Genomic DNA, 23,157 nt, shown 5'->3' with positions numbered 1-23,157 from the left:
CACAACAGACGGGTAAGCTTACTTCCATCTCTGCATGTCTTGTTAAGTGACTTTACAATAAGATTAGTTTCCGGTCTACTGTCACCGTTTATCGTATCCAGGTGCACAGTGAAAAGGCTTAGAAGCACACTGTATTTCAGAGCGCTCAGCGACCCTGGCATAGAGTGCTTTCATACTTTGTGGGACTAATCTGCCTGTCGGTTTGTAGCAATACTCTTCCATTCGCTCGATAATGCGGCGACTTGATTAGTCGAGTCAGGTTGCGTCTCCACCAGATCTTGTCTCGATCTAGTGACTCTCGACTGGACTTAATAAGTCTGTTATACATCTGGCGGGAATAATAATGCGCGACAAAGTTCAATGCGTTGATCGGCCATAAGACAGGGTGTACAACACTTGCCATTATGCGAAAGTTTGATCTGACACCTCGCCGCGGTCGATGGTGAACGACCATTTTGCCTTATAAGCGTGCCGAATCTATTTTCCCTCCTTACCTTGACGATGAACGGTACGTCCAGGAAAACACGAGGCCACGTTGTAGCCTTTGCTCTACCGTTTTGGGGTCTGTTCTACTTTCCTCATAATTGGCATATTGGCACGATTGCTAAGGGATATATATTCATAGGTCATGCGAAGCCTCTTGTGGCTTTGATCGCAAAACTCGTTCAGAATAGTCGTAGAACCCGCTTGCACGCCACGTTGTTCATAGAAGTTACTCTATTCGACAAAGTTATCGCCGAGGTGGCCCGGCACTTTCGTCCTGGAGATGAGAACGAGCTCAGAGATCTGGTCAGGTGAGCCGACTTTGATTCCTTCTCCGAGTGCGCTACCCTGTGTCTAAATCTGTGAAAGGGTCGTTGGTCTGCCATGTTCTTCCGAACCGTTCCAATTTCAAATATATGAGCAAGGGTTTATCAGAGGATACGAGGTCCTGCTCAAAGAAGAACCCATTCGTGCCTTAGAAAGCAGCAACTTTATATATGACTCCATTCCTGCTCCAGAACTTGTTGTAATCGATGTGAGTTCCTATATATATTTCCAAGAACAAGGGAGCTAACAGCATCAAGTTTCTCTCGTATGACGCTTTTATCGGGATACGCGCTGTCAGCGGGTCATCCGTCCCCATTTATGCTCTGCAATACGGTGCTGTTTCTGCTATTCTGTTCCTGTTCGGTCCGGAAAACATGGGTGGTAAGGGTGACCTTGCAGAAAAATTTGGCCAAGTTCAGGTAGAGGACAAGGTAGTCCGAGCTGAAGAGATTGAATCGGTAATTTGGTGCCAATCCATTATTGAGATTCGAAAATTGACTGTTGATCGCGAAGAGATATTTTGGATTTAAAAATGAGCTCATTCAAATACCCGGCTTGCCGCCCATGTATCACTACGAGCATGTTCCTCAAATTGTGCGCGTCCCGTTAACTCCCGACTGAACTGGTCTACTAATGCGTGTGAACCATATAGCAAGCATTACCTCCAGGAGCAAAAATAGCCGACATCGCGACCTGGTTTCAATATGCCCACAAGTAAGACTTCCTCGTTCGTCACTGCAACTTATTCTAACTTCTCGAAGATTCCTCTCCGAATGCGATGGCGTGATAAATAACAGTAATAGGCTTTATGAGCCTGCTGCTTTGGACCAGTTGCAACGGTGGATCGGCTTCCGACCGTTCTCGGTCATTGGGCCACTTCCGTCACCTGAGGGTGAACGATCCGTAGCGTTGAGCCCCAAGGATTCTATTGTCGCAAACGAAGTCGACGCCTTCCTAAACGAGTCCCTTCACAATTATGGACCGTGTTCAGTTATTTATGTGAGTGTTGCCATGTGAAATACCACGCGACTGTATGACTCTCAATTTGATTGTCTAGATTTCATTTGGTACAGTATTTTGGCCGAGAAACCCGGAGAAAATATGGACTATCATTGATGTCTTGATCGAGAAGAGAATTCCTTTCGTAGGTGTTTTGCCCCGCATCTGTCAGTGCCAGTGTTAATCACTTTTATCATTTGTTCCTGTACCCTGAAGATCTTTAGCCATGCTTCTCCCTTAGCGGTCGTCCCGGAACCAGTTTCGGCGAGAGTGAGAACTTCTGGGCTCGGATACATGGCGAACTGGATCCCCCAGCAAGTTCTAACCCACGAGGTATTTCCGAGTCTTCATTCCCTGGATAACTTCCTCAGCGGACTTCACAGGCTTGTGGCTGGTTCATGTCGCATTGCGGCCAAAACTCGACCCTGGAATCCTTAATGGCGGGAGTCCCACTGTTCGTAGTGCCTTCATTTTACAATATTAATCACGCTGATTTGTCCGTGGGCTTAAACAGCATTTGTTGGCCATATTTTGGGGATCAGCCTTTTAATGCAATGCTCGTTTCCTTGGTGCATAACGTAGGATATGAATTACTCGAAGTCCGCGATGGCCCGGGGTTGCGCCCACTTTATCGGCTTAAGGGAAGGGCACCCGAAGGCACCCTTGAAGCCATCCGACGAGAAATCATCGTCGCTTTGGAGCTGGCTTACGGGGAGGATGGACTGAAAAAGCGTAAGAAGGCGAAATGGTTCCAACAGAAGTTCTCAGAAGAATGGAAGGAGGGCGGAACCTCCTCAAGAGAGTTGAGAAAAGTTGTCGAAAACTTCGGTTGGTAAATCTATTCCGTGTGGAATTTCATGATACACTCCAAGCCACTCTGTCTTAACTCCGGTCGTGCAATTTTTCTGATTCTCTGGCTCCAATTAGTAACCAACTTGTTACCTGTGATTTAACGGAATTATAAGGCCCATGAGCTCACTGAAACCGTAGATTATCATGCAATCACTGTAATAATTATATTTTCATTGGAATTATCATTCACTGAACTGCATGCCCACGACCAGTCGGTTAAAAATAGTTACAGTCTATTTGCATGTCCAGAACTCGACCTACCCGGACCCGGCACGCTTAACTTAGCGCGTGCACTCCCATGTCTATTCATAATCTATAGCGAGTTCAGGTTCGGCATTGATACTTTGTGCGTGCATAGGGCTACAAGTCTCACAGTGTGCCCTGTGCCACGATTTCGTACTTTGGTGAGCCCTCCAACCGATCAACTTCATTAGCAAATGTCCATCCCAACCCAACGTCCGAGAACGCTGTACGACAAAATCTGGGACGAACATATCGTGTAAGCGAATCAGCATCAACTTGTAAATATTATAGAAAGGTCATACCGCCCTGTAGGAATGTACAGGAGGATGGCGTGGCCATTCTCTACGTCGACAGGTCTTTGCTGACAGCATTTTCCTTGCAAGAATTGCACTTACTCTTGTCTCAGACATTTGCTACATGAAATGAGCAGCCAGAAAGCATTTTCGGGGCTGTGAGTCCAGAGGCTATTTGCATTTTGTCAAAGGAAATAATCCAAGATTTAGACGACAGTCGGGCCGAACCATTCGTCGAAGGGAGATGACTCTGGCAACGATGGACCATAACGTTCCGTAAATATCAGTAATGGTTATTCATTTGTTTCATTCTAAGTCCCTTCGATTAGGACCAACCCAAGAATGCACTTCTCTAGTATAGACGAGTATATCACTGATCCGGATTCGAAGGTTCAGTGTATTGATATGGAGAAGAACGTGAGGGACTTTGGTGTCAATTTCTTCGGGCTTCAGGATCGCAGACAAGGTCGGACATCTTTGAATAGAGTTCGTAACGATTATTGATTTGTCATAGGTATCGTGCATATTGTTGGACCCGAGCAAGGATTTACACTTCCCGGAGTTACCTGTGTATGTGGAGACTCGCATACATCCAGTAAGTCCAAGAGACCGGATCCAATTACGTTAACTCAACATTGTCACAGCACACGGAGCATTCGGTGCGCTCGCTTTCGGAATCGGAGCAACAGAAGTCGAGCATGTCCTTGCAACACAGACAATTCTCCAAAGAAAGAGCAAGAACATGCGTATAATTGTGGACGGAGACTTGCACGAAGGTGTTACTTCCAAAGATGTGATCTTGCATATTATTGGTGTGATTGGCATTGCTGGCGGAACGGGCTGCGTTATCGAATATGCTGGCTCAGTCTTCCGAGGACTCAGCATGGAAGCTCGTATGAGCGTGTGCAATATGAGCATCGAGGCGGGTGCAAGAGCTGGGATGATTGCACCTGACGATGTCACTTTCGAATACCTGAAGGGAAGGCCGTTTGCTCCGAAAGGTGACATGTGGGACCGTGCAGTGGAATATTGGAGAACTATGAAGACAGACGAGGGTGCGGTTTTCGACAAGGAAGTCCGAATTGACGCACAGGATATCATCCCGACAGTGACGTGGGGGACGTCACCTCAGGACGTCGTACCCATTACGGGTAAAGTACCCGACCCTGCTGATATCGAGGATCCCGCGAGACGGAGATCAATCGAGAATTCAATGCGGTACATGGGGTTGACACCTAATACTCCAATGACGGAGATCAGGGTCGACAAGGTCTTCATCGGGTCATGCACAAACTCACGGATCGAGGATTTGCGTTCAGCAGCAAAGATTGTTCTAGGGACGGGTCCAGACGCGAAGGTCGCACTTCACGTTTATGCGATGGTGGTTCCAGGTTCCGGTATGATTAAACGTCAGGCTGAAGCGGAAGGGCTGGATATAATCTTCAAACGTGCAGGATTCGACTGGCGTGAAGCTGGTTGTTCGATGTGTGTAGGTGTGAATCCCGACCAACTCAGACCTCAGGAGCGTTGTGCTAGCACCAGTAACCGTAACGTTGAGGGTAGGCAAGGTCCCGGAGGACGTACTCATTTGCTCAGTCCTGCAATGGCAGCCGCGGCGGCGATGACCGGTTATCTAACCGATGTTCGCAAATTCCTTGGGCCCAATTCGAGCAAGAACACAGTAGACATCAAGGAAGTTAATGCATTGACATTCTGGACGGGCCCTGGACCCGTTCTTCCAGAGCCCGTTTTGAACGCTGTTGCATCCCGTACCGATAGACCTGAGACAACAGTCATGAATGACCTCAGGTTCACCGTCTTGAGGGGAGTAGCAGCACGTCTGGATATGGAGAACGTCGATACAGAGCTCATCATCCCAAAGCAATACGTGAAGATATCCGACCACAGTATCCTCGGCGACGCATTGTTTGAATTACTTCGAAAGGATCCGGCAACGGGTAGGCTCACCGATTTCGTACTAAACTGTCCACCATTCAACAAGGCAAAGATCCTTGTGTGCACTGGTGAGAACTTTGGATGTAGTAGCAGCCGCGAGAACGCACCTTGGGCTCTGAAAGTGTTCGGGATCCGTTGCATCATCGCTCCAAGCTTCGCAGATATTTTCCGGAATAACACGTTGCAGAATGGCATGCTTGCAATCCAGCTCCCGAAGCAGATTTGTACTTCTCTTGCCAGCGATGCAGAAACGGGTGCGGAACTTGAAGTTGATCTCGAAAAGAACGAAATAAGGAGACCGAACGGCCAACCGCCGGTTGCATTCAGCATAGATCCCTTCCGGAGGTATTGCATGCTGAATGGTCTAGATAATATTGAATTGACGCTGCAGATGGAAGATTCTATTGCAGAGTTTGAGGAACAGCACAAGGCGCTGCGGCCCTGGCTCTACACCAGGGCATACAAAGACGCGAAGATGGACGTAAGTCCAAAACGTACGAGTTCGCTCGAATGGTGATTAGCGGAGAGAAATCATAGTGAATGTGTCATTGTCGAAATAAAACTGCGCGGCATTGTACATTGTGGTTGCTAGTCAAAGTCAACAATGCAAAAGATTCATAGATCCGGAGATTTATCCATGATGATCAACCCATACAGCATCATAAGTAGCGTCCCAGAGATCAAGTTGCAGTTGAAGTCTCGATAGAGAAACGAAACGCGCGCGCCTCTGGAGTCTGAATCATCGGCTTTTCGGCAACGAATTTCTGATACAAAGCATTAGTGAATGTCCATTTTGTTTTGGTTCTTCATGCGGGAAAATAAATTGTAGGCGGGTGCCACGACGAAGGGTCTCGGGATGAGGGGCACTGGTACTAGTAGCACTAATAATGAGAGCTGCGGACAGAGCGACCAAGTGAATCGCGACCAAGACGCGTTTACGACGCACGTGATCGATACGCACCCGTGAGACCTAGTAACAAAGCTGATCTGAAAAGACAATTAATTTCAATATCCTAATAGAAAGTTAAAATCATTACCATCCAATATGCTATAACCGCTGTGATCCTAGATTTCATTAGGTAGGAAAGTACAGCAGAGGTGCTCAGATTGTAACCTGTGCCAGTTCGTTCCGCGTCTAGATCTAAGTTGAGTTGAGACAGATCTTCGGAAGCAAAACATGGTCGATCAAGTGCCAATCCATCGAGTGAATGCGTATCCTGATAGTGATATGCTATGTTTGGTGACCCTGAGACGGGTTTAAAATTGAATATACGTTCATGCACTCCTTCATTTTTGTCGAGCATGAAATGGATCTTCCCATACAAGAGAAATTTCTAATTTCAGTTTTTAGATATATGAATTTGCTTTACAGTGGGCTGTCAGTAGCATTAATGAGGTTAGCAACATATTCATTCCACCTATTTCCAGGATATCTTAGAATCTGTACAACTATAATTCTGTTGTCCGCAAACTCTTCGTTAAAGGACTTTTGTGCCAGCATATGATTTGTTGGCACATTTCTTCTGTTTTCTCACTCTCCCCAGTGATCAACCATTTTTTAGAGAGTTCTCTCGCTTCGACGTATATGAATGCAACGCCTTTCGCATTTATTAATATCTCCAAATACAGCAATTCTTGCCACTGTAAACAGTTCCTAGGTTCTAACCCCGCTGCTCCTAAATGGTAGAACTATAAATGAAGAAATAGAAGTATTTGAGTATTTTGGAATCAGCCAGGCATGATTGTAGAGATACGCTAGCTCAATAATAATGCTACAGTATGTAATATCCTGAAAAGCCAATCCCTCCTCCAGATGTCCAGAATAAAAGCCAAGTAGAATAAATATACAAGAAAGGAAAGGAATCTGTACTAATCCTACCCAGACAAGTACCGAGAATGCTCAACTATAACCTGTCCATTGAATAAATCGCCGTTCAACTGCTTCCTCGTATTTACGCGTTCGAAAAGAACTCCCCATTCTACCCACCAGGTGTCAGCATCGTCGAACGCGTCATACCCAAATACATCTCGAAACTCCTCCCAGGACTTCCTCAGGTAACTTTCTTCAGAGTCCGCCCAGTCCATATGACCACCCCTCATTTGAAATTGCATCTCCTGGTCCCGCGCATCCCGCAATGGACCAGGAGGCATCGCGGCAAAAGCGACCTTCTGTTGTTCCGAACTACGCACGGCCTCGCATCGTTTTTGGCGGATCTCCTGGAACGCAGATAGGAAACGCTTGGTTTCGCTCTTAGCCCTCGCCTTTGACAGGAGCTTTCCTAATACGACTGCATCTTCGACAGCCAACGCCGCACTGTGTGAGCTTCCCGGCTAAAAGCGGAACGAGAGTGTCAAGGTACGCAAACAATACTAGGTGATATGGAGGACCTACATTTAAGTTGTGCGCTGCATCGCCGACAACGACAACGTGACCTTTCTTATCGTACCAAAATTGTAATGAAGCTATCCGGGGGACTTTAATCCGAACAGTGCTGGTAGCTAATGTTATGAGGCGTTTAGGTCTTAGGGGCATTAGACATTAGCCAACATAGAAAATAAATATATCATACATTGGAGCGAATTTGAATTGTTCAATGTCGAGGTCTTGGACAGGTATCCGTCGCCTCCAGTCTAGCTGCTCGGTTGCATCACCTTCCTTCCTAAACAGTGTGACTGCAAAGTCACTACTCCTTCGCTTTCAGAATCATCATCGTCAGATTTAGTTAGTTAAAATGAGGCTGGACGGCGTACTACAGCATGACCTAGCATAGCCCAATTGGATCCCATCCAGATATTCCACTTAACAACTAATGAGCTATAGCATATCGTTAGGCATAGAAGACATACAGTGGGCTTTTTCACAAGCTGTAAGAGTTCGTCATCGTCCTTGAATAATTCAGTAGGCACAGTAAACCTGTAATAAAGGTCTGAGTTTCTGTTTATACACTAGGTTTAGGCTTGGCGTACATGTAACTGGCAAAATTATTATCATCTTTCTTGACAGTGTGCTGAAGGACTGATCGAGTGATGCTTTGGTAGCCATCAGCGCCGATAATCAGATCGGCCTCTAATCTGTCTTCCGTTGATAGAGTCACAGACGGTGTCTTCGGGTCAACGTCTACAACATATGCCCCGAAACGGAACTGTGCGCCAGCATCACTCGCCAACTTGTATAGCATATCCAGAAGATCGGAATGCTTTCAAAGGACTATTGTGAGAGAAAGCCCTCACTACTAGGACAAGACTTACATGTAAGAGATATACTTCAGCCTCTAACTCCTTCATGACTTTCTCATGGAATAAAAGTTCACCAATCGCATCCCCGAAGTGCCCTAGGACGAACACACGGTTCAAAGTACCCGTATGTCTCAGGGATCGCTAACTTACCAGAGTGAAATAAGATCTTTGGACACCTTCCGAATGTCTTTCTATCCAAGTCGGGACCCAAGCCCCATTGTAATAAAATGCGAGACATATTCGGGGGGATCCGTATTCCACCAGAGCTCTTTTCCAGATTATTATCTGTTAGCATAGTTCACCCTGACGATTAAGAGGAAAGATCCAACCTCTTCCCGCCCAGATCCTGCTTCCAGAACGAGAACATTATGGCCCGCCTGTCTCAGAGTATAAGCACAAGAAAGTCCAGCCACTCCAGCACCGACGACAATAATGTCAAGCGCCAGACAATCTGCGGAAGCTCTGTTTGCCGTAATGCTGGACGATGCAAAAGGGTGACTGGTTATCATGGTGGAGTGTTGAGAGTTATGATGATGAAAGTTCAGCAGTTCAGCAGTTATGCACACGCCAATGCGACACATCAGAGTCTCGGTGGTCCATCATCAATCAGTTTTAGCCGTGTTAGCTCCGGTGTGATTCAATGATTTCTGCGACGTTGCAATGCAAACGGATGCAGAGCTAGTCTGGATCTCCGAGTTCAATGAGCTGGTTGAAACCGATAGACATTCTTAGCCCGAAGAATTTGTGTTGGCTGTGAATGCTAAAATAGGCATCACGATTGTTGCAAGTCGTCAGACGAGAAATAAAGGCACTGTAAATGAATTTGAAAACGCGGAAACAAATTTTAAAAAATGGATGAAAGTGAAACTTAGCCGAAGAGAACGGACGGGAAAACGACTTCGCACGTGATCTTGACAGGAACATGACGTAAGGTGCCTGAGGAGGATTCATTTATTTGGCTGGGCAACACCATTACCATTACCACCATCCGCCATGATGCGCTATTTCCTTAATGCACAAGTGCTATCAGCGGGTGCTGAACCTGCGAAAATAGAAGTGCCCTAGAATTCACACTCCAACTGATTCCTTCCTGTGTAGCATGAGACTGACACGACCAGTGACCACTTCACGTTCTCTGATGTTTGATGAGCACGCGCCATATTTATCAAGGCGAGTGAAAATCAGCCACATCTCGTTGACACACGAGTGTCTAAAGAACTTCTTGATGGTCGGAAAAGAAACTCTAAATTTCCGCATTCTCCGTTAAGCAACTACAAGAAAATGATGCCTCCACAAACCTAAATACACTGTGCATCTCGTATAAATGATCAGCTGGGCGCTAAATGAGTTTCTCTACTTGCTTCACCACCTTCGTTCTCTATGAGCGCAACAACTGTTGTACGTGGCCATCTACATTCTATGTTGTACCTGATGCTACTAATCTGATAAATTCCATCTGTAAAGCCAACCCATACCACTGTTCTAGTCATAGGTGGTGGTCCAGGAGGTAGCTATACCTCGACCGTGCTGAAGAGGGAGGGATTCGACGTAGTTCTCCTTGAGGCTGTGAAGTTTCCACGGTAATTCTCGCACATTGTAATTTTCCCTGTCCAACTTACTAAAGAGTACTGTAAAGCTACCATGTTGGAGAGGGCATGTTACCTTCAATGCGCCATTATCTTCGTTTCATTGGTTTAGAGGAAGAATTTCACAACCATGGGTTTATGCCGAAGGTAAATCTCGTTCAGTCATACAACTTGTAGTAAATCTCACATATGCCGATCCAGCCGGGTGCTTGCTTCAAGCTGAAACAAGGCATGAGAGAAACTTGTGAGGGTTTCACATAGGTCGTCTGACAAAATTACTGATCATATGGGCGTTGTAGACACCGACTTTTCCACATTGGGTCCAAGCCGTACTACTTGGAACGTAGTAAGCACCGACCGGTCCGTTTCACATAAGTTCTAATTGCTAACGGGGTTGACGTAGATCAGATCCGAGTCTGACGAAATGATGCTTCGCCATGCTGCTAGAGAGGGCGTTCAAGTCTTTGAAGAAACTCGTGTTGACTCAATTCAATTCGAAGGTGACCCAAGCAACTCCCGGCCCATAAGCGCCACCTGGGTTAATAAAAACGGTGCTTCTGGAGAAATCAAGTTCGATTGGCTAATAGATGCCTCCGGTCGAAACGGGATTATGGAGACAAAATACCTCAAGAACCGTACATTCCGAGAAGGTCTCCGGAATACTGCGATATGGGGGTATTGGCGCAATGCCAGAATTTACCAAGAGGGAACGAAGCGCTCGAACTCACCGTGGTTTGAAGCAATGACCGGTACGGATATTAATCTGTTAGTGATGGGTGATTGTGGCTGACCCTTTTCCATCCAGACGAACAAGGTTGGGCTTGGCTCATTCCGCTACATGACGGGACCACATCCATTGGTATCGTGATGCATCAGGACATCGCGAAAAAGAAGAAATCTGAGCATCCAGGCGGTTCACCGCCTCTGACGGAGCACTACCTAGAACAACTTAAGCTTCTTCCGGGTGTTCTTGACCTCCTCGGAGAGAAGGGCAACTTGGTTCCTGGTAGTGTGAAATCTTCCAGTGACTACAGCTACCATGCCAGTTGTTACTCTGGAGATCATTATCGTATCGTTGGAGATGCGGCATGTGAGTATTCTGTGACCTTGTCGTAGGGCGTTCCTTGATCTGTGTAATGGAAGGCTTCGTGGATCCATTCTTCTCTTCCGGTGTTCATCTTGCTATGACCGGCGCGCTATCAGCGGCTAGTACTATATGTGCCTCTATGAAGGGACAAATCAGCGAGGAAGCAGCCCAGCGTTGGCATGATACAAAGCTAGGAATAGCTCAAATGAGGTTCGTAAATGATCGTCTAATCATATCTGGTAGACTTATTGTTGCTACTCGAGTCTAGATTCCTCCTGGTTGTCCTTAGTGCATACAAACAAATCCGGCAGCAGAACAAGCCCGTACTCGGTGACGTTAACGAAGACAATTTTGACAAAGCATTTACCCTGTTCAGACCCAGTACGTGTTTTCGTTTCCCTTCACACATTTTTTTTGTTACAAAAAAAGCTCATGAAATGCGTAGTTATACTAGGAACGGCCGACTCTGAGGCTGAGCATCTCTCAGACTCATCTCTAAATAGCATGATTGACTTTTGCGTACACCTCTTCGATCCCACAAACGAGGAACAACATAAAGCGGCTGCCAAGAAGTACGGTCCAGAGCTCGTCGCACTGAACGGACCGATCATGGGCTCCAAAGAATTTGACAAAGTCGTGGATGCCGCAGACAATGATGCAAAGATGGTGCTGAGTAGGATGAATGCGCTGAAGGTTTTGAGAAATGATACAAGTTGTGAGAGTTTTAGGACGGACGCGGTGAATGGCTACGTAGTGGAGTTGGATAGGGGAAACTTGGGCTTGGTTCAAGCATGAGAAACCAGTCTTGGATTCTTGGTCCGTGGCTGTCTGGCAGTAGTGTGCCGCCTCAAGCTCGACCAGAAACATGTCGTCTGGAAATTAAACTGATCTTGTACTTTTGCATTCTGATTATACAGAACCTTCTGCTCTGATAGAAAAGAGCATACGGGTGTTTGAAAGACAGATGAACGAACACTTGCATTCGCAATTGTATGTAATTGGAAGCGCAACAAATGGAACAGTCGCCTCAACTCCCGCAAAACTTCGACTTAGAGTCATGCGCTTCATCACTAAAATCACTGTTTACTTGTACTCAATTGATGATTGATCTCTTCTCACATAAATTACCATGAATTTGTCCTGGAACACTGATAGGGTGTTAAATCTGATGATGCCACTACAGAAGGTGATTCGGATGTACTGACTTCTAGCTATATGCAATTAAAAATTTAAACGGAAAAGTTGGTAAACGGATTGCTACTGAGGAAGACGAGATCGCCGAGAGCTTATTCTTCGTGAACATACGGAGTGGCTGGTGCACATGCGTATGGTGACGTTTATGGTCCCTGAATAACCCGAACTTATCAGTCCCTACTCACGACAGTTCTTCTAATTTTTTTGATGTTCTATTCCTTCTCTCCTTCTCTCCTTTCGTACTTCAGGAAAAACACATGGAGTCCTGATGAGTATGGAGTTCGAATAACCAAAAGGCTACTAGTCTTCCCGACTCTTCCTCACTCACGACTTGAAGATTAATGATGCACACAAAAATCATAACAGTCTTCCATTTTTTCATTCATCTATTGTAGATGTGCTATGGAACCCCGTGAGGAGATCGGATTCCTCCTGCATTTCGAAATGCTTGTACAGAAACTTGATGGAGATTGACTCCGTGTCGGGCTTTTCGGGCTCGTCGGCATGTGTTGTGGATATATTAAAGTTCAGAGAAGATTTTGCCAATTACTGTTATGAAATGGAATGCGAGAAGTTGAGGCGCGGAATACTTGGCATATTGGCATACTTACGATGTGCCTTAAATCGGAATATAGTAGATAGTTAATATGCCATTGATGCATAATATCATATTGTGTATTTATTGAGCTGCCTTGTAACGAAATTGGGATTTCCAACCGAAAATATATATTTTGTGATGAGGTATAAAACACATGGTGGATTTGGATTTGGTGTCATCCCGATGTTATGCATTATGACATTTAGTATATCTGATTGTGTGATATTGAATGTTGACACGCATTGGGTGAACTAATTTACAAGCAGAGGAGACGAGGTGTTGAGACCTTGTCAACCTGTAGAGATGTATGATTAAATTGGATATGAGTTGGTTAGTTCACCGCACTGGTTTGGGTGTGAAACTAGTCCACTGTGCATATAGCCAAGTATCAGCCCGTCCCGTCAACTCCACCACGACTAAACGTCTTTTCCTGTCTCTTAGATCCTCAACGTTCTTCCCCTCTGTAATACCTCGTCTGGACGAACGGCATAGGCGTAACCACTGCTCTCCGTAACTTCCCTCTCACCTCTACAGCAAGCTCTGTACCTTTTTTGTGATGACCCGAAGTGACGTATCCCATAGCGATGTTCTTTCCGAGTGAGGGGGATGGGATACCTGAGGTGACGATTCCGAGGCGGGAGGAGCCGTCTGGTGTGTGGATGGGTGCGCCCTCTACGTTCATTCAACATTCAACACCGAGATTTTATAAATAAAAGTACGAGATAGTCAGTAAGATGGAATGAACGCACCTCGAGCAGGAGCACCCTCCACAGTCAACCCAACCCTCCTCCTAGGCGGCCCATCCTTCAAATGTCTCTTCACGACATCAGCACCAACAAACCCTCCCTTCTCTCTCCTCTCCTTCCCAATAACCCACGTCAACCCAGCTTCAACAGGACTCGTCTCTTCATCCAAATCATGTCCGTATAAACACATACCCGCCTCAAGGCGAAGACTATCCCGCGCTCCGAGGCCTGTGAGTTGTACAGGTGGTCGTAAGAGGAGCTTGGTAAGTTCGAGAGTCTGAGAAGGAGGGATAGAGATCTCGAATCCATCTTCTCCCGTGTAACCCCCACGAGCAACGTGCACGTTAAACCCTTCAAGCGGAACAAACGCACTCCTACCAAACGTCAACCCTCTCAAATCATACGCCGTCAAACCTTGCAGTAACCCAGCAGCCTCGGGGCCCTGTAAAGCCAACAACCCCCAATTCTCCAGTACCTCCAACTCGACTTTACCTTTTTCTTTTGCTATCGAACTGGAATTCCACTCGTCGAGTTTTTGGCGGAACCAAGTGAGGTCGCGCTGTCGGCGACCGGCGTTGGTGACGACGTAGAATGCGTCTGGGGCGTGTTTGGTGATGATTGTGTCGTCGATTATGCCTCCTTGTTCGTTGAGGAGGACGGAGAGGGTGGAGGAGTAGGGGGTGAGTATGCTTAGGGAGGACGGGGTGAGGTGTTCAAGGAACTCTGTTGCGGAGCCGCCCAGGAAGCTGCGCAGAGTTTTGTTAGATAGTAGTAATAGAGTAAATGTGTATGATGACGATGAGCTCACTTTGATTGAACCATGTGTCCGACGTCGAAGAGTCCGACTGAGTTTCGGACGTGGTGATGACTAGACACTGCAAATTGTCACCACACAATACTTTTTAAACCGCAATGTAGAATAAAATAACACACCTGTACCAACGCTACCATAAGACAACGGCATCGAATACCCTGCAAAGGGTACCATCTTGGCCCCATTCTCAACGTGAAAGTCGTAGAGATTTGTTTTCCGGAGTTGCTCTTCTTGTCCTTGTGCAGTGCGCGAGGTACATCTGAACCCGCGACGAGATTGGATTTGTTGTAAAGAGCGGAAAAGGCGAGAATGAGTTGCTCGACGAGCAGCTAACATCGTTGCCGACATCTTCGTTAGTGTAAGAGATGGTGGTTGAAGACGAACGAGTTATTACGTTGAGGACATTGAGCAACAAGCCGTCGGGAGCCCGCTCGACGCGTCGACGGATCATTTCATCCTGACCGGCCCTCACCATTTTCTCTTTCTATTTCCTTCTTATATTCTTAGTATTTTTACTTGCCGTTCTCGACGACGATGAGCACCTCAGAGATAGTAGTAACGAAACGACTACACGTCTCAGGTCTCACACCTCAAATCACAGCTGACGACCTCAAAAAACGATTTTCGTCTTTCGGGAGTGTCAAAGCTCTTGATGGACTCGGTAAACTCGACGCTCTGGGACAAAATAGACCTTTTGCCTATGTCACGCTTGAGACGACAAAGACGCAGTTCGCAAAGTGTATGTTCACCCTTTATTCTATTCTTTTGCCTTCCTTCTTTTTGTTGTTTTGCTTATGATTGTTAGAAGGTCTGAATCTTTTGAGCGGTACGACTTGGAAAGGCGCCAAGTTGCGAATCGGAGAGGCAAAGCCTGATTTCAAAGAACGGTAAGGAGCACCACCGCCGCCTTTATTGTTCTCAAAGCACCTCATTGTAATAATTTGCACAATGAAAATAGCATTATAAAAGAGAATGACATCGCCAACAAGGAGGACGGCACCTCACCAAGGAAGAAACGTCGCCTCACTCGAGGCAGTCAAGGCATCCATGCCTCCGACATGTCCCTCGTCACTCGCTCGTCCCTCCGTCCAGGCTGGCGTCTCACACCACTCGGTCGACTCGTCTGTCCTATGCGTATGAGACCTCTCCATCCACTCTCCACTTCACTTTCCTCAGGTGCGCAAAACAAACTCGCACTTGCGACGATGAAGAAGAGAAAGAAGAAGAAAAAGGAGTTACTCGTACGTGCCCGAAAAAGGCTTATCAACCCTGAAGACTGGGGGAGCACATATTTGAGCGGGTTGATGCTTGCGAGAACTAGCGGGAGTGGTGTTATCTTACCGGAAAAGCCTGTTACAAAAGCGCAAGAGGAGGTACACGTAGGTGAGTCACCAGCGATTGTTGTTGACGGTTGGACGATTGCAGCACAATCTGTTGCGATATCCGACCATCAACTATCTCAATTGCCATCTACGCCTCGCTCTGTATTGCCAGCTTCGGATGCATCACCAGCAATCTTGCATCCTATCGCTGTTAATTCCGACGTCGAACCGCCTCCATCTCCTCGAGAATCCCAGCCTCGGATAGACCTAGCGCAAGAAACCGCCCAATCCCTTGCATTGCTGTCTTCTCTCTTCGATTCCGGACGCGTACGTACAGAGGATCAAGCAGGTAGCAAAGATTACGACAGCAATGATAACTGGGGCGGGGCGGAGAGCCTTAGCGATTTGGACATTAGCATGCGGGAGCCATCAGCGCTTCACCCTCCCGCGACCCACCAGGACATGGACGATGATATCGAGTTCGTTCCACGTCAAGGCACGTCAAGGCCCACGAAATCAAATGATAAGCGCGCAAGGAATGCTGAGATGGAGAATGTAGATGTAGAAGCGCCCAGACTTACAAAAGATTCTCCAGTTCGAGAAGTTCAACAAGAAGCGCCGAAACCTCAATCGAAAGCACAGGCGCAAGCGCAAGTACAAATAACGAAGCTGAAAGATATGTTCGCTCCTCGTCCCGAAGACGGTGAGATACTCCTTCAATCTATTACTGTTCTGTCGCTTAGCTTTGATATCGCTTGTAGCTGGCTTCTCCATCCTAGGAAACCTCGACCTAGAGCTAGAGCTAGACGAAGAAGGTCTTCCAGAAATCTCGGCTCCACTCCCTCCCGTTCCTCTCCCCGAGTCCACCGCACATCAACAACCAGCACATACCACCTCTACCTCACGTCACCCAACATTCACCTACGACCCTACCCGCCCATTCTTCTTCCCTCACTCTCTCCTCCCTCACTCTCAATCCTCTCTTCAACTGAATTCAAACGACCCTCGCGATATCTTCTCCAAACCCCTCACTTTCTTCCGTACCGCAAACTCAGAAGAGATCCGCACAAGGTGGGAAACGCGGAAAGTCCAGTTGACGCGTGATTGGAAGAGGAGACATCGGGAGGCTGTGAAGAGTGTTAGACGCAGGGGAGGAGGTGGTGGAGGTGGTGAGCATGATTAGCGATTTAGCGATTTATACTGCTATACCGCCTCCGTTTTCATTTTCATTTTCGTTTTCATTTTCGCTTCCCGTACGTTCTTTAAGATTTTCCATGTATTCCGTGTATTTCTGAGCATACCATTGGGTTATATTGAAGCAACACAGATACAAACGCGACTATTTCTGCTTTCAGATGATACATTTTGCGATGTAATACGACACGTATGGACATCTACTCCTGAGGGATCGTTGAAGGCGGCAGAAAGTCATCCTACGATGATGAATGTGCTGTTGTCAACTACCTACTCGGAGAAACGTGTAGATCTTGTCGTGTCTATTTGGCCGAAGAAGGGAAAAAAAGCAAATAGAATAAAGGGAGAAAATGCCGATAGTGAAGAAATAAAGTTTACACACTGTCAAAATGTATGCAAAGTGAGTATTTTACCGATCGGAATTGTGCTGCTCTATTAATTAAAAAATTTGCTAGATGATTCGACGTGCCGGCGCGAAGGGACCGGAATCAGGTAAACCTAGGGGAAGGGAAGGTAAAAACGAAATTGCGAAAGAATAAAGGGGATTAGAAAGAGTCAGATTGATACAGGTAGATAGATCCCAAAGGAGACAGAAGCCAGCATCTATCCGTGACTACGCACACCCAGACTCAGAACTAAATCCTGCTTTGTTTCAGAAGAAGTGCTTTAGTCTTCGTCTTAGAAACAGGTCTCAACTCACTATGCTGCTTGGTGATCGGGATAGAGTACTTTCTACTTTCTTGGACTCCTTTTCTTCTGCTTCACAGGGATGCTTTCCGCTAAAATTGACTTGGTACCTGTGGAGTTGCTAGTGAATAGTGGTCGTCCCGTCACCAAAGTTGGTGCAGTTGAGACTATGGACGAGGATGATATTGGCACTTCTATTTTGATTCGGGGTGGGTTTGGATATTGGATATGACTGTAGTCACTTGAGTTTGGATACTAATTGGTCTGAGGGTGTTCTTTCGAGACCTCCACGTTTCTGTTTGTCATCCCTCAGTAGTGGAAGTTGAACAGGCGATGATTTTGCTATGCTAGAGCAACCAAGGAACACGTCGAAGGGTGTGAACTTACGGAGGAGGAGGACGATTTGGACAAGAGCTTCTCGTTCTCGGGTATGGAGATTGTGCTATCCAACTTCTGCGCAAGAGTGTCCTCTACTCAAGAACTCCTCCAGTCTTCCACTCAACGTATCTCGCGTAGGCACAATTCTTAATGATATCCTCGATGGAATTCGACAATACTGAGAGGTCGACGAAAGGATTCTGCGACGTGGTAATATCCTTCAGCAACTGCTCTACTCTTATCAAATTCTCTTGTCCGACTAGGGGTATCTGCTCTTGTGTGAGTACAGTAAGTACATCACATCACATGTTCAGCAAAACGTACCAAGCCAGTAGTGAGTTCATTTGACAATATACACACATCCAAGCTTATGAACCCGACAAACACGCGATCCCAACCTTCAACATGCCATATCGGTCCGTTGCATGCTCCAGTACCGGGTTGGCAAAGTGCCTCAAATCACTGGAGTGTTAGTACCAACTCAACCGGGCTGGGTGCAGTGACGTCGTATCCTATCTCGTCTTCGTCGACAATCACGATAAATAGAACCTACACACAAGTGACTCAGCTGGAGCTGGAGCATGTGGTATAGTCTAGACTAGGATGTCCATGGATCTTAATTCTGCTTTTTGCTTGCATGACACACTTGGACCGTGTGTCCATGGGCTTGAGTCGCTTGACCAAAGTGAATCTTCCAAGTTCCAACTTGGAGAAGATCTTTAACAGGTGTCAAACAACATGTGTATATCTTTCATTTGTTCGGCAGAAATCATCTGCAATGTTTATTGCAATACGGCTGCGATTCCCGGTCAGAACATGGCTGCTAGGACAAAATACTTCTATTACCTATTGAGGCACCAAGGTTCATGCGATCGATCATACCACTAAACCACATGTGATTGGTTCATTACTGTATAAGGCAATTTGCAGTATTCGTAAGCAAATTTATAATATACTTGTGAAAGGTTTGTGCTTGCTCAAGTGCGTAAATTATTTCGTTGTTTTAATGGCTTACGATTGTTAGAAGGCCTGAATCTTTTGAACGGGGCGACATGGAAAGGCGCCGAGTTGCGAATTGGAGAGGCAGAGCCGGACTTCAAAGAACGGTAAGGACCACCACCACCGCATTGTTTTCACATCCCTTTCTTCTCATACAGTGGCAATTAGCATTGTAAAAGAGAACGAGATCGCCCGCAATGAAGTCATCCGACCGAAGAAACATCGTCGCCTCACTCGAGGCAATCAAGACGTCCATGCCTCCGACATGTCCCTTGTCACTCGCTCAACCCTCCGTCCAGGCTAGCGTCTCACCGCTCGGCCGTCTCGCCCGTCCTATGCGCATGAGACCTCTCCGACCGCTCTCCACTTCCACTTCAATGTCCTCTGGTTTGCAGAAGAAACTTTCACTTGCGACTATGAAGAGAAAGAGAGAAAAGGAAAAGAAGAGGTAGGTACTCGTACGTGCACGTGCACGTAGAAGTCTGGAGGCGCAGCCTCCAGTTGTAGGGACTGGCGCGGATAGAGCTTACCACGGTTTCACACTGCAGATGATAATTTCCACGGATACCATACTGCAGATGAAATTCTCACGGTTACCGCGGTTACTGCAGATCCGCAAAATACTACAAAGCTAACTTTGAAAGGTAGCAAGTTCTCACAATGACTTGTATGTAATTAGTGTAAAGCATCACATTTGTGACTAAAGTCACATCATCAAACACATTTAGTAACCCTTTTCTTTTTAACTGTGCTAATAAGTGTCCAACTGCGGTTTCTGTGGTTACCGTGGGAATTTCATCCGCAGATGGCTCTATCTGCAGTACGGATTGCGGATTTCTGCAGCGGTAACCGTGCCAGTCCCTATCCAGTTGAGACATGCTCCTTTCTCAGGGCTCTGTTGGACTTTCAGGCTCGAGGCGTGCTGACTCATGAAGACTAATAAGATAATTATTGCCCCACTCCTCTGATCTGGGACTGGCACTGTTCTCGAAAGTCTCCCCACGAGCCAGCACAGGCTCAAGCTCCTTATCTACTTTGTCCAAGGCTCGGGCCGCCTTATACTTACCACTCCTATTTTTCTTTCCCTAGTCGCCCTCCTGTACGTTCTTTATTTTCGTAGTGTTCAACGAATGTCTGAGTTTGTCATTGAGCTGTATTGCTATATTACAGATACGTCTATTTACAGATACATTTGCGATGCGATGAGCAGGGTCATCTACTTCCGAAATCGATGATGATATATGCAGAAAAATAAAATGCGATAGATAAAACGAAACGATGATGAATGCACTGCTGCTAACTATCTACTTGAAGAAGGTGAAGATCGTGTCATGTCGATTCACGAAGAAAAATAAAATAGGGTTAAGGGAAAAACTGGAGGGTAAAGATGAGGTAATCGAAGGGATGCAAAATAAGGAAAATTGCAGATAACTAAAAAAAGATAAGAAAAAAGGTAAAGTATATGTACTTCGACAAATGCGCGCAAGGTGAGTATGTACCGAATGAACCGATGCCACTCTATTAATAAAAAAATTGCTAGGTGATTTGGCGTGCCGATGCGATGCGACCGGAATACTTCATGATTTCGTGATGGTAGAATGCCAATGTGACGAGAAAATCCGAAGTAGAAGAAGGTAAATCGAAATAAAGAAAAATAAAGGGATCCAGATCATTTCCGTCATCTAAGCCCGAAAGATGGAGCAGAGGGAAATGCAAAACCGAATACGCTATTAAGCTCGGCTAGACTCAGAAGAACCAACTTTGCGTCGCTTGGAGGGACGTTCTTTAGTTTTCCTCTCGACAACCGGACTCAGCCCCTCCTGCTGCTCGGTGATTGGCACAGGATACTTGCGTGGCCTCCCCCTCTTCCGCTTTAGAGGGGCGGTTGTCGCAGCAAGTGATTCGGTACCAGTGGTACCAGTAGTCGGAGGTGGAGTCGTCTCTGAAGCTTGCGCTGTTGAAACTCTGGAGGACGATGGCATAGGTGCCCGAATTTTGATTCGGAACGGGGATGGTGTAGACGCAGCCGGAGTTATCTGAGTCTGAATGGTAATAGGCTCCGGAAGGCTCTTTCGGGGGCGACCGCATTTCCGTTTTGCCTCCCCTTGAGACAACTCTACCACCGTTGAAGCAACAGTGGAAGAAGTTAAAGGTACGGTAGGTATCGAAGACGATCCTGGAAGTGTCGCTGGGTCCTCTGCCAGGGGCTGCGTAGTAGACCGACTTGTGTGTGAAAGTGTTTGGATGTTATCCGATGCACTTGACGGCACACAGTCTGGGAGAGACTGCGCTTCGAATCCTATGTTTGCCTGAACTGACGAAGGTTCTACGTCGGCTTGTTCTTCCGCACTAACCTCATCTGACTTTCCCTTTTTCTGAGCCCGCGTACGTGGTTCGACCGGCTGCACTACCTCGGCTCGGGATCTAATTCTCCTTCGTGGAGGCTCCTCCTGTACTTCGGGCTCCGGGCGTGCCCACTCGTAAGGACGAAGAAGATCACTTCCCCATCTCCACTGATCAGGGATAGGTGTATTTTCAAACGTCTCTCCCCGCGCCAAAGCAACCTCGAGCTCCTCATCGGCTTTATCTAACGCTTGTGCCGCTTTTTGCACAAGTGGATGATCGCGTAACTGCGGAATCTGGTCCTTTCCGGGACGCTTTGACTCCATTTCGGCGTTGCGCACAGGAATACTGAATCCAAAGAGCTCATACGCCGAGATCGCGACGGCGTTAGAGAGCTCCTCACGCGCTTTGGCGTAGTCGTGCTCAAGGTGAGCTGGGCCGACAGGACGAAACGAATTAGATGATGCCCGAGTTTCTATTTGTGAGGCAACGGAATTCCCCTTCCTAGCGCGTGAAAGAGCTCCATTTAGCTCGTTGTTGCTAGGTAGAGATTTGTGTGTAACCGAATAAGAAGAGTGTTCCGACTGGACCGAGGATAATGATGATGAGGATGAGGATGCAGGTGTAGTTGAATTCGAATCGGGCGGTGAGAGAAGTGACGCGTCCTGGGTTGAATAAGACGCGCCTAAAGGCGTATTTTCTCTGTCCTGTGGAGTCGCCGAAGTAGACTGCACACCCGAGAGTTTGAGAGCATTATTAGGTGTATTTAAAATAGATGACTGCGGTGAGGCAGACATGGGCGTCGGTAGTTCCACAGTTTGTCTGCTAGTGGCAGAGCTGTTGGTATTAGTCTTTGCATGAGCTGTTCCTTCAACAATAGTAGTATTTATTTTATCTGGCGGTGGGATCTTAAGCGATAGCTTAAGGGAGCTGTGACTAGTATTATTCGCAGGTAGCTCAGCCGCAGTCGCAGTTGACGGGGTAGTACAAGCGCTAGTGCGCGTGCACGGCGAGGGTAAACCAAGATTGTTGTTCACTCCAGGGCGCGTTATTTTCCGCGTATACCTAGAAGGATGGCTCCCAGTCGAATTCTCAACTGGGATTGATCCCAAATCGGGATTTAATGCGGTGCTCTGGGAGGAAGATCCAGAGCCAGAGAGCATCCGATTGGTCTTCTGCGAATCAGAGAGAGCTCGCCTATAGCGATTCTTATGGTCTAAAGAAACCCCGGAGATAATGAGGGGGTAAGGAGAGAGAAAGGAGTAATAACAGGTCTAAGCAACGGGAGCTAATGTAAGAATTGCAGGGCAAAATTCACTTACGGATAATCATTTTGTCAAAGGGGACGGTAGTTGATATCAAGGAAAAATCGGGACTAACTGTACTAGATGGTGGAAGTAGAGGGCGAGGAGTGTCTATCTGATGAAGTGTCAAAGAAGGGGGCTGTTTTATGCGCAAAGAGGCCCTGAGTTTGCACAAAGAGAAAGGACCAAGTCGCCACACAGCGGTCTGCTTAATGTGGCGTAAAAAGGAAACTCTTTGGTAGGATTATTATGTAATAGAACTGATACGCGTCTGATCGCCTATTTTGGCATCGCGAGTTGCCGTATGTGTGTATGTGCCCATGCTCACCCATAACCTGCTCTTACCCAGGTGCAGCGCTTTGGTGCCAGCGTGGCCGACGGTGAGTCAAGTTCCGACAATTATAGAGCAGGATATAGGTGGTACAAGTGGTAGCTGCTGACATGCTTTGTCGTTTCTCGTATACGCTCGTTTAGGAGCACACTAGGCCCAACACGCACAGTGGCGCATCTGCAAG

General features: G+C 46.8%; 7 protein-coding genes across 7 annotated transcripts; 4 read left to right on the top strand and 3 right to left on the bottom strand.

The window, feature by feature from the left end:
- Window positions 1-501: 501 nt before the first annotated feature.
- FOMMEDRAFT_160081 (UDP-Glycosyltransferase/glycogen phosphorylase) lies at window positions 502-2,645 on the top strand (the record flags this gene model as incomplete). The annotated part of the gene is made up of 10 exons (XM_007269945.1): window positions 502-794; window positions 853-1,018; window positions 1,068-1,268; window positions 1,324-1,404; window positions 1,463-1,524; window positions 1,572-1,809; window positions 1,868-1,954; window positions 2,026-2,142; window positions 2,193-2,263; window positions 2,324-2,645. 10 exons carry the CDS (start codon window positions 502-504, stop codon window positions 2,643-2,645), a joined length of 1,638 nt encoding a protein of 545 aa, XP_007270007.1.
- Window positions 2,646-3,098: 453 nt separating this feature from the next.
- On the top strand, window positions 3,099-5,670 carry FOMMEDRAFT_142649 (uncharacterized protein; the record flags this gene model as incomplete). Its single annotated transcript, XM_007269944.1, has 7 exons — window positions 3,099-3,160; window positions 3,217-3,258; window positions 3,311-3,355; window positions 3,408-3,473; window positions 3,527-3,663; window positions 3,712-3,792; window positions 3,842-5,670. 7 exons carry the CDS (start codon window positions 3,099-3,101, stop codon window positions 5,668-5,670), a joined length of 2,262 nt encoding a protein of 753 aa, XP_007270006.1.
- Window positions 5,671-7,028: 1,358 nt separating this feature from the next.
- On the bottom strand, window positions 7,029-8,899 carry FOMMEDRAFT_30967 (FAD/NAD-binding domain-containing protein; the record flags this gene model as incomplete). The annotated part of the gene is made up of 9 exons (XM_007269792.1): window positions 7,029-7,484; window positions 7,546-7,675; window positions 7,724-7,848; window positions 7,905-7,952; window positions 8,001-8,067; window positions 8,121-8,350; window positions 8,403-8,485; window positions 8,541-8,658; window positions 8,693-8,899. 9 exons carry the CDS (start codon window positions 8,897-8,899, stop codon window positions 7,029-7,031), a joined length of 1,464 nt encoding a protein of 487 aa, XP_007269854.1.
- An 861-nt stretch (window positions 8,900-9,760) lies between these two features.
- FOMMEDRAFT_22778 (FAD/NAD-binding domain-containing protein) lies at window positions 9,761-12,021 on the top strand. The gene is made up of 10 exons (XM_007269756.1): window positions 9,761-9,788; window positions 9,855-9,970; window positions 10,027-10,123; window positions 10,178-10,220; window positions 10,276-10,322; window positions 10,380-10,725; window positions 10,782-11,066; window positions 11,120-11,273; window positions 11,332-11,444; window positions 11,509-12,021. Exons 1-10 carry the CDS (start codon window positions 9,771-9,773, stop codon window positions 11,856-11,858), a joined length of 1,569 nt encoding a protein of 522 aa, XP_007269818.1. The 5' UTR covers window positions 9,761-9,770; the 3' UTR covers window positions 11,859-12,021.
- Window positions 12,022-13,300: 1,279 nt separating this feature from the next.
- On the bottom strand, window positions 13,301-14,751 carry FOMMEDRAFT_92846 (aminomethyltransferase; the record flags this gene model as incomplete). The annotated part of the gene is made up of 4 exons (XM_007269850.1): window positions 13,301-13,527; window positions 13,605-14,347; window positions 14,410-14,476; window positions 14,535-14,751. The coding sequence occupies 4 exons, from the start codon at window positions 14,749-14,751 to the stop codon at window positions 13,301-13,303; spliced, it is 1,254 nt and encodes a 417-aa protein (XP_007269912.1).
- A 198-nt stretch (window positions 14,752-14,949) lies between these two features.
- FOMMEDRAFT_160076 (uncharacterized protein) lies at window positions 14,950-18,147 on the top strand (the record flags this gene model as incomplete). Its single annotated transcript, XM_007269943.1, has 9 exons — window positions 14,950-15,154; window positions 15,224-15,302; window positions 15,374-16,440; window positions 16,499-16,906; window positions 17,093-17,331; window positions 17,387-17,423; window positions 17,699-17,827; window positions 17,888-17,915; window positions 17,970-18,147. 9 exons carry the CDS (start codon window positions 14,950-14,952, stop codon window positions 18,145-18,147), a joined length of 2,370 nt encoding a protein of 789 aa, XP_007270005.1.
- Window positions 18,148-20,725: 2,578 nt separating this feature from the next.
- Window positions 20,726-22,670, bottom strand: FOMMEDRAFT_30963 (uncharacterized protein; the record flags this gene model as incomplete). Its single annotated transcript, XM_007269791.1, has 3 exons — window positions 20,726-22,274; window positions 22,404-22,554; window positions 22,661-22,670. 3 exons carry the CDS (start codon window positions 22,668-22,670, stop codon window positions 20,726-20,728), a joined length of 1,710 nt encoding a protein of 569 aa, XP_007269853.1.
- Window positions 22,671-23,157: the final 487 nt, after the last annotated feature.

This window comes from Fomitiporia mediterranea (genome assembly GCF_000271605.1).
Source record: "Fomitiporia mediterranea MF3/22 unplaced genomic scaffold FOMMEscaffold_11, whole genome shotgun sequence".
Lineage (NCBI taxonomy): Eukaryota > Fungi > Basidiomycota > Agaricomycetes > Hymenochaetales > Hymenochaetaceae > Fomitiporia > Fomitiporia mediterranea.
Note: the sequence above shows the minus strand (reverse complement) of the source record. Positions and strands in the feature narration are given on the sequence as shown.